Source organism: Monopterus albus, unplaced genomic scaffold, assembly GCF_001952655.1.
Source record: "Monopterus albus unplaced genomic scaffold, M_albus_1.0 scaffold187.1, whole genome shotgun sequence".
Taxonomy (NCBI): Eukaryota; Metazoa; Chordata; class Actinopteri; order Synbranchiformes; family Synbranchidae; genus Monopterus; species Monopterus albus.
Window position 1 is genome coordinate 855,449 of NW_018128067.1, and position 9,774 is coordinate 865,222.

At 43.8% G+C, this 9,774-nt stretch overlaps 1 protein-coding gene across 3 annotated transcripts in view; it reads right to left on the bottom strand.

The window, feature by feature from the left end:
* Positions 1–365: 365 nt before the first annotated feature.
* The window catches only part of flna (filamin A, alpha (actin binding protein 280)), a 46,903-nt gene continuing 37,494 nt past the window's right edge, over positions 366–9,774 (bottom strand). For 2 of the 3 annotated variants that reach the window (XM_020617214.1, XM_020617215.1), the window contains 17 exons: positions 8,309–8,383; positions 7,495–7,594; positions 7,226–7,366; positions 6,975–7,103; positions 6,699–6,872; positions 6,044–6,205; positions 5,748–5,951; positions 5,490–5,642; positions 5,280–5,402; positions 4,222–4,488; positions 3,991–4,128; positions 3,754–3,869; positions 2,471–2,603; positions 2,158–2,334; positions 1,800–2,018; positions 1,516–1,713; positions 366–1,177 (listed from right to left, as the gene is read on the bottom strand). In XM_020617214.1, coding sequence (XP_020472870.1) covers positions 993–1,177; positions 1,516–1,713; positions 1,800–2,018; positions 2,158–2,334; positions 2,471–2,603; positions 3,754–3,869; positions 3,991–4,128; positions 4,222–4,488; positions 5,280–5,402; positions 5,490–5,642; positions 5,748–5,951; positions 6,044–6,205; positions 6,699–6,872; positions 6,975–7,103; positions 7,226–7,366; positions 7,495–7,594; positions 8,309–8,383 — 2,694 coding nt within the window. In that variant the 3' untranslated portion in view covers positions 366–992. The remainder of the gene's footprint in view (positions 1,178–1,515; positions 1,714–1,799; positions 2,019–2,157; positions 2,335–2,470; positions 2,604–3,753; positions 3,870–3,990; positions 4,129–4,221; positions 4,489–5,279; positions 5,403–5,489; positions 5,643–5,747; positions 5,952–6,043; positions 6,206–6,698; positions 6,873–6,974; positions 7,104–7,225; positions 7,367–7,494; positions 7,595–8,308; positions 8,384–9,774) is intronic. The other variant, XM_020617216.1, reaches the window with a different exon arrangement.

A 9,774-nucleotide genomic window follows, 5' to 3' on the forward strand; every position in this document is an offset into this window, starting at 1 on the left:
AACCGCTAGTTTTATAACCCAACGTTCATAAACATGCAGAGCACATGTTGGTATCACACATTAAAACACAGAAGCATTGTTCCCCAGCAGCAGTGTCGAGAGAGCATGTGTGAGACAAACCATGAGCAAGCGACTGAAATGCATCCTCGGGCTCATATTTGTCTTTTGCATAACCTACTCTAATCTGTATTACAGCCTTAAGAACAGCAGTGCCTAAAACTGGATCACACTAGCAGCAGGTAAAACAACTAAAGAGCTTCATGAACACCACATGCTGGAGTGGACTGGGCCAGTGCTGAGCGTTTACTGGACACCAACAGACAAAAACTACCCCTGTATAAATAAATGACAAAAGGTTCATCTGCTTTTTATAGGAACAATTAAGGGTCTTACAACTCAATCCATTATTTATGTATGTAAGAGTAGCTCCTCCAGTGTAAACTGTAACCCTCCATCCAATGCAGGCTCAGCTGGGCCAAACTCTACTGCTACTAAAGCTAAGCTATCCTATCATTCTGCACTAGTTCAGACAAATCTGCTAATGTCCATGTAACATCCATGACTGAAAATGTAAAACACCCTAAGGCACATTTGACTGTTTGCTTACAGTAATGAAAAAAGGTGCATCTTTAACTTCTCCCTAGAATTAATGGATGACGTGATTAGCAGAAACATGACATGGAGAGCCAGGTTTTCAGTGTCTATGCATTCATATTTTGGAGATTCTGACTAGGTTACAGTGAAGTTGTTTGTTTTAACATGTTCACTTGTGGAAAAACAAAAGTGGATTTGGGATGGGGGGTTAACACTGATGTGAGTTTTTACTTTTTTTCTAGTTGGTTAAACTGTTGTAAAATTGTAAGCAAAAAAAAGCTGGAAATATGAATTTGTAACACGGGAGGGACTTGGAGATGTAAACAATGATTGATTAGACTCAACAGAATTCAGTTGTTTTAAACAGTGGTATAAGGCTCTGACTGTGGGGCTGGGTTTTAGACTGTGATGTGGTAGGGGCTGCCAGGGATGTGTTCATCTCCCCACTTGACCACCAGGATGTACTCTCCCTTCTCTTTGAGCTGGTAGCTGACATTGTACATGCGGTTGCCCAAATGTTTCACTAGGATCTCCTCACAGGGGACCTTGGGACCATCCACACCGACCAGGAGCATGTTACGACCTGTGGATGGAGACCGATTATTACAATTATTAGCTTAGTTTCTGACTATAAATAAATGAGGCTACAAATACATACATTTCATAATGATTTCTTGATGAAATGTAAAGAGTAATCTAATATGAGCAAACAAAATTGTTTTTGCTGTTATGTTAGGATAATATCTTACTGAAATTAAATTATTCTGTCATAACTTTCCCCCAAAAACCTATATGCATTCAATTTTTTTCCTCTTTGCTCTGAAGGCACACCGTTTATTGTGTGCTCAGGACTGATTATTCAAGATAGATTTCTTGGTAAGGAGGAAAATAAACATTCATTAACATCCAAGTCATACACACCAGCTTTGCTGCAGTCAACAGTGAAGCTGTTCTTCTGACCGATGAAGCCCTTGGTCAGACCCAAGCCCTTGGCGGCCACCTTACTGGCATCTGACTGGGTGGGAGCAACGTGCTGAGAGCAGCTTACGGCACGGGTCACAGGGTCAACCATGACAGAAGAGGTTTCATGCATACTGTGGCTGGACACGAGCTTGGACCCTGAAAGATGGGAGAGTGTAAGCTAACCTGTGAGGTATTTTAATTAAGTTAATCTTTTCATTTTGCATGTTTCAGATCTTCCTCACCAGTGATTTTGGCTTTGAAGGGGCTTCCAACAATGTGGTAAGGTCCACCGTACTTGATGGAGATGAGATAGTTGCCAGGGGCCATTGGTGTGTATGTGACCCGGTAGCCTTCGGGGCACTCCACACAGTCCATCTTCACCTTGGAGGGCCCATCAATGGTCACAGCTAAAGCGCCAGGGCCTGCATTGCTTGTATTCACCACAAACTCACAAGCAGTTCCTGGATGTCATGAGACAGCGTGGGGATGGTGAAGATAAATGAAAGGTTTAGTAGGACTGGGAAAGACACTTGAGCAGAAATCTACCTCCAGTCCTGCTTCATTATTTCCATAATGTTGTGTGGAGAAGCAGTGTGTTACCTGTGGTGCCTCCCTCCAGTCCTGGTCCGTATGCAGACACCATTCCAGGGTCTCCAGACTGGCCTGCCTCTCCAACTCTGATCTTAAATGGACTACCTGGGATGTGACTTCCGTTGAACTTCACGTCAATTAGATAGAGACCGTTCTCTCTGGGGATGAACCGAACTGCGTACTTATCTACACAAACAGAACAATAAGGCACATGACAACATGTTCTCATGCCCAGCGCTGCCATCAAAATTCTTCCCAAAACATGACTTCATGCAATGTCAGGAGGTATTTAGGTGAATTTGGATGACACCCCTGTGGTTACCTTGATCAATCTCAGTGACGCAGCACTCCTCCAGAGCTCCAGATGGGCTGTGGACCTTTGCATCGATTACACCCTTCGCACCATTAAGGCTGACGGCAAATGACGCTGGCTGGTTCACCTTCAAACCTGACTCCTGCTCAACAAAACATACTCACATCCTCAACGCTGTATCACAATTATTAACACTAACCAAAAGATGTTCAACTTCCCACTGTTGTCCATAACAGCAAACAGTTACAGTATGGTCTACTTGACAGCAGCATTATCACATTATTATTATACTATTTACTTTACCTGGAGGTCGCTAACAAGGCTAAAGAGGAGGGCTGTAGAGTGAAAAGACAGAGCAAGCAGGTATTTGTGCAACAGAAACCAAAGAGGAGAAAGAAACCATGAATTAAGTGTGAAAATAAGCTAGCGAGCAGGTTTCACAGTTGTGTAGCCATGTGAGCACATCTTTGTGGGGTGGGTCTGCATGCAGGTGAAGATATATTTTAATGTATGGAAGTCAGTATTGTATAGAATCCCATGTCTGAAAGAAGGAAAAACAAAGCTATGTATTTTCATGGCAAGTCATTATTATGAGAAAGTATTTTTTTGTTTTATGAGATATCTCACCATTGTATCTTTGTATAATATCAACTTACTGAGTATTTTCGTTTTTATTATGCCTACATTTTTAGTTTTTTCCTTTTCTGTCAGAAACGAGATTCCACAGTAGTGGGTATACCCGTTTAAGTGTCACAGACAGAGAGGAAGACAGCCCATGTCACACCTCTTTAACCCTTTAGCGCCCCACATCACTTTTAGGGGTGGAAGGCTGTTGGGAGCCTTTAGAACGAGGCACGAGAAACACACACAGTCCTCTAATATCCCAGAAGCCATTGCACTGCCCAACACTGCAGCATCAGCTCTTGATCCTACACCTGTACCACTGAACTCTTGTCTTATGGAACTAACCACATGGCCTGCTAAAACATTCACTGCTCTGCTATATATAAAACTTAAAGCAACTTCACAAAACCTGTTATATATGGGTATCTGTCTTTGTTACTCTACACTCATGAAGTGAAAATGCATTGACTGTGTAAAACCACAAAACAACTTTAAATCTGTCATTAACTTACAGCAAGGCTTGTACAAGTGTTCATGATATTCTGTTAGATTCCATTTTGAAATAGGAAAAGAAAAAGTCAACCTAGAAGTTGCTGCTGCATTGTGGGCAGTGTACTGTGGCCTGGTGTGTGTGGACATGGATGTGTGTGTGTGTCTCAGAGCCTCACCTGAAGACTGGCAACAGTGAGGCGACGGGCGTCATCCGATGGCGAGGCCACGGGGACGATGAAAGGGCTGTCAGGCATGTGTTCATCGTTGAACCGAACGGACACCTCATAGTCTCCTACAGGGGATTTCAAGTCAGAAAGTCACAAATACAAAAACTGTGACAGTCCTACAATTTGATCTGCAGTGCGTGCTCAGTTATTATGCATTCAGTAGCCTTTCCCTGTCTCTGCTCTCACCGGGTTCCTGCACAATGTAGGACACTCCACTAGAGCCATCCTTGCGGTCTTCGAAGGCGATTTCAGCCTTGCTTGGACCCTCCACAGCAATACTGAGACCTCCGGCTCCAGCCTCCCTGGTCCAGATACTGAACTCGGCTACATGCAAAACAGGGGCCAAAACAGAATCAGGGACAGTGTGTACAAAACATTGCAGAGCACACAGATTAACAATCAAGCCACCAGACTAACCTGGTACTCCGGCTTCTGCTCTCTCCAGGCCCGGCCCTCCAGCACGAACCTTATGAGCTCCACCCTCTCCCAGGGGGCCCACAGTGAACTGGAATGGGCTGCCAGGTACATGCATGCCGTTGTACTTCACACACACTGTATGCACACCTGTCTCGGTGGGGACAAAACGAATGCAGTAGGTGTTGTTCTCTCCTTCCATGATGTCAGCCTTGTGAACCTGACCAGAGGGGCTGGTCACCTGAGCCGTCATGTCCGCTATGCTGATCTCTGAAGAGGCAGATGTTTGAAGTGTTAAAAACACAGGTGCATGGAGAGAAATTGTGTCTTTTATCAGATAATGGAATAGAAAATATCTATGTCCCTAACCCTATGTCAAAGGATTGTCTGTAGTTTGTTGCCATCATCTAGCAATCTAAAGCAAAATGTTTTTTTTTTGTTTTTTTTTTAAAAGATGAAATGCGCATAGATAACAGTACTAAAATGTAGTATTACAGCAGAACAAGCGGAAAAGAGTCTGAACTGATTTCAAAGTATTATCTCACTAAAGCTTGCCACCATAAGCTACTAGTCACACCACAGCTGAACTAGAGGGAAATATTAGATAAGGGTGACGGCTAAAACGTAGTGTAACGGTAGCAAAAGTAAAAAAGTTGAGCTAATTCACTAATATTGGTTACACAGAAATACCCATCTGTAGTTTGCTAATGTTAGCCAACATTAGCCACCTGACACTAGACATACCAGACCAAGTAAGGCTGTGAAAAACCCAGAGTGGATTAAACTGATCAAGTGGGCATTTGATGATTACGAATTAAACGCTTTATTTTGTGAGCTGAGGAATGTGTTATATTTCTTTTTATCGCCAAATGTTAGTCTTGCTTTAAGATCTCACAGAACAAATACAAAAAAAAAAAAAAAAAAAACTCTCTCCAGTTTAGCAACACAAGGGTTTTCCATACTATTCTCACAGTAAAAAGGCAATTTCAGGGATAATTGCTCATCTGATTTCCACCATGACGACAGAGATGTACTGTATTGTCACTTCCTGTTTTAGTCACCTGGGATCTTGAGGCTGAGGTCGCACTGGCTGCCTACATTGGCGACGGATGCAGCTCTCCTCTTCCTAGTGATGCTCTCCTTCATCCTGCCTTCCCCAGTTACCTTCACCGTGAACGCGCTCCCTGTGCACACACACAGTGATTGATTCAGTTTAGTCACTCAGAACAATGTTGCTATGCTCCGATTCCTGCCCGTATTAAAGTAGGCACCTGGCACATGTTGGTCAGCGAACTTGATGTTGATGATGTAATTGCCAGGTTCTGTGGGGCAGTAGGTGATCTTACAGGTCCCGTCCTCCTGGTCCTCAGTGTTGATGTCCACTTTACTGGGTCCCTCAATGGACAGGCTCAGGCCACCATAGCCTGTGTAGAAGAAACAAGAAAGAGTGCAGACCAATATTAAATCTGGATGACTGAAAATGAAAATTAACAAAATTCCACAGTACAAATCTTTTCTCAAGCGTGTACCTGCATCACGAGTATCAATGATGAACTCAGCAGGCTCGAAGGTCCTGGCCTCACTCAGGCCCTGGCCACTCACACGCACACGGCTGGCATCACCGATCTCTGATTGGTTGATCATAACAGCAATGGGGCTGTTAGGAATATGGTGACCATTCTTCTTTATGTTCACCAGGTGCTCACCAAACTCCTTAGGAACAAATGAGATGCCTGTGACAGACATGCACAAAACATGGAGGGGTTAAAACAAGGAACAAAAAAGTGTCAATATGATTTTAGTCTATTTCACCTTGCTCACTCACCGACATGGCCGTTACGCAGTCTCTTCAGCAGGCAGGGCTCCTCGCGGCCTGAGGGCGTGGTGAGAGAGGCAGTCAGCTGACTGAGGTCGAGCTCTCCGATGTCCAGTGGGATGTCTGCAGCTGAGCCCACCTTCAATTGCGACATCCTCATGGAGTCGTCACCTGGAGACACAGCAGTGACAGGCCAGTCAGGTGAAGGAGGGGTATGGTAGCATCAGTGTTCCAAAAAATAAAAAATTCAGATTCAGAAACCTCTTCCACAGTGAACAGAACTGGCAAAAATAATCAGGGCTCTGTTCCAGAAATGATTAAATTCTGGCCTTAATAGCTGAAAGAAAAAAAAAAAAAACTTAGAAAAAAATCAACTGGACTAGATTTCTAGGTGGAAGACGTTTCACCTCTCATTCAAGAGGCTTAATCAGTTCTGACTGGTGTTGAGCCAGACATTTATCCCCCTCGGTGGTGAAACACTGAAGGGGATGATGAAGCCTCTTGGATGAGAGGTGAAACGTCTTCCACCTAGAAATCTAGTCCAGTTGATTTTTTCTAAGTTTTTTTTCAGCTTACTATGACCTGGATGACTGAGAATCGGCACAGACTTCTGGCCTTCATACTTCCAGTTAATAGCTGATGATTTGAGAATAAATGATATTACCAGTAATCCTAGCAGAGAAGGGGCTTCCAGGGATATGCTTGTCATTGTATTTGACCAGGATGCTGTAGTCTCCAGGCAGGACAGGCAGGTAGGACACGGTGCATGTTCCATCCTGGTTGTCCACACAGCTTATGTCTGCCTTGGATGGACCCTCAATGGCCAGAGAAAGACCACCTGTAAAGACATTAACAGTATTTTGTGTGATTGTTCCTTTACTACTAATTTAATCTTCAGTTTTTCTTTTGATGAGGTTTTTACTGCTATATGACTGCATACCCTCTCCAGCATCTTTAGTGTTAACAGTGAAGACAGCAGGCTTGTTGACAGTCCCATGGATGAGGCCAGGGCCATAGGCACTCACATTGCCACTGTTCACGTAGTCCACGTAGAACTGTAAGGGGCTTCCTGTACATGAGACCAGAGAGAGGACATCTTCTGTGAGGAAATATTCTCCAACATAATGTTTCATTTACCTTATAAGTTACAAATTGCCCTCATATTTGTGTTAACACAGAGTCAAGTTGTACCAGGGATGTGGATGCCATCGTATTTGATGTCCATCTCATGCAGGCCGGCCTCAGTGGGAGCGTACTTGACAGTAACAGTGCCGTCCTTGTTGTCTGTGATGTCAGGCTTGGCCACCTTGCCTGATGGCATTCGGACCTCACCTTCACCAGAGGACAGAAACATACCATGACAGACATGCAGCAAAAGAACTTTTCAGTTTATGGCTGCTGAGCTCCTGAATTTCCCCTTAATAATTAACGTACTCTATCATATTGCTCGTTCATGTTACCTGTGATCTCGCCTTTCTGGATGGTGAACGGGATGACCAGGTCAAATGGTCTCAGCCCTGCCACATCCAGACCATTCATTCCGATTGGTCTGTCTGTTGCCTGGGAGATGGAGAGCAGAGGTCAGACACTAGCTCTAAAGAAGTGGCGGTGATGGGTGTGGCTACAGTAACTGTGTACACCACAGATGTAAATCGACATAGCGCAGGACAGTGGAGTAAAAGTTTCTAAACACCAAGAAACAAAATGAGATGAGAAAATCATGGGATGAAATGACTGACACTGGAGATCATGGTCAGGATGACGACACCAACACAAACTGCGAGAGAGAATGAGATAGGACAAAACTACTTGTAATTCAAGGGAGAATAAAGATGTGCAGTTAGCCATTTTGTAAAATGTGGAGCCCACATTGACGATTCTCAAAATGGCTGCTTTTGTCTCCTAAGCAAGTTCACATGGAGCACTGCTGAACAGACTGGCTGCACAATGACTGAAGAAATGTTCGACTGCCAAATTATTCCACTAGTTGCTAAATAAAAATTATGACCAACATTTTGGAACTGGGAGAACATTATTAATGTGCATTTTTGGTATTGTGCAGCTCTGTTGTTCTGTCTATATGTTTAAAGAATCCCGTTTGAGATGGAGAGAAAAGCCCCCTCAGACACCAAACACCTGCAATGAGACGCAGCAAACACTGACACAGACTGATGGAGAGGCCATATGTGATGATTTGGCTGAGAGAAAGGGGAAACTGAGAAAGATGAATGAAAACAGTTGAAAGGGATGAGGGAAGCGGGAGGTTTTAGGTACCCAGGGCTGTTGAGCGTAGTACTGGGGCATTTGGCTCTGCTGGATGAGCTGGTCTGATGGAGCTCCTTCCAGTGCCTGAGGGAGGTGGGGGGTGGTGGTGAAAGGGTAGGAAGGGTGGTGTAAGGGTTGGAGGGGGTAAAAGAGATGGAAGGGGTTGGAGGAGAATAAAACAGTAGTGATTTAGAAAATGTCTGGCGCCACCAGGACGCAATCAAGAAGCTTCTGTGGGGAGAAACGGCATCAAGGATCTTTGGGCCATCTCACTCACACGTTTATATTAAACACAAACAGCTCAGTGTGTGGTGGTTGTGTGCAGGGCTCCAGACTGCGAGTGATCAGGTGCATTTGGCAACCAAATGTATTTAAGGTGTGACTGACTCTTTACAAAGGTCCCACGGGGTACGACTGCAAAATAAACTGATTGTGCACGAATGACTGCTCTCACTGTAGAAATAGTGGACAGTCATAATCTCAGCGATATCGTCATCGCAGCACTGATCTGGAGGTCTGTCACTTGCCCATTTCAAAAATCCTGCCAAAGCTAGTCAGCACTCAGCTGAAGGCGTTCCTATCTGAAGGCTGGATGGCTTTAAAGCAAATCCGGTTCCAGTGGGCTTGAATTATGATGAGGTAGGTTAAGACAATAAAAACATTGTGCCACTATATTTTCACATATTTCAAACAGTTGATACAGTAGATCGTTCTCTAATTTCACAAAGATTATTCTCACCTAGGAAGGGATGCCTGCAACCGGCTATTTATTAGACACGACATCAGTGTGTGAAGGCAGAAAAGGCCAAACCTGAATTTCTGCTGGTTACCAAGGGTGTGTGCTCACAGTCCAATTCACCAGAGGCTAGACCTGAGAACTAGATTCAATCTCAAGGTACTGCGAGTCTCGACTTAGGACTCCAGTCCAACAAGTGGAGGCTTATAAATACTCCCAAATATTGTGTTGTGCATAGTTTCACCTTTTAGATCACTGGAAATAATATGCATAAATTGATCTGGTGCATGATTCAAATGCATAAAAGTGCCTGCATGGGCTTACAAGACACCACAAACATTGTCACTTCCATGAAAAAGAAAAATTCTCAAACTTGACCATTATATCCTCCTTATACAACAAGCTGTCTTCTATCCTGAACTCTACAGATAAATTCTGCCCCACATAAAAATGTCCACTTTCTGAAATACAGCTCAAGTTTCTTATGACCATCCATCCCAAAGTATTTCAGATAGTGAAAACATTTTACAAAATGAAGTCATTACATAACTAATATAAAAATGGATTTTTCATTTCATCTTCCAGTAAGCCAATAAACTTGCCTGTTTCAATAGCTAAAGGAAGAGGACCACAGTGCAACTGAGCACACAATAATTAATCTGTTGTCATAATGAGGACATTGACAGTGTCTCCCACTGCCTAATAGGCAACAGGCCTGAAGCTACTGGTAACGGAGATT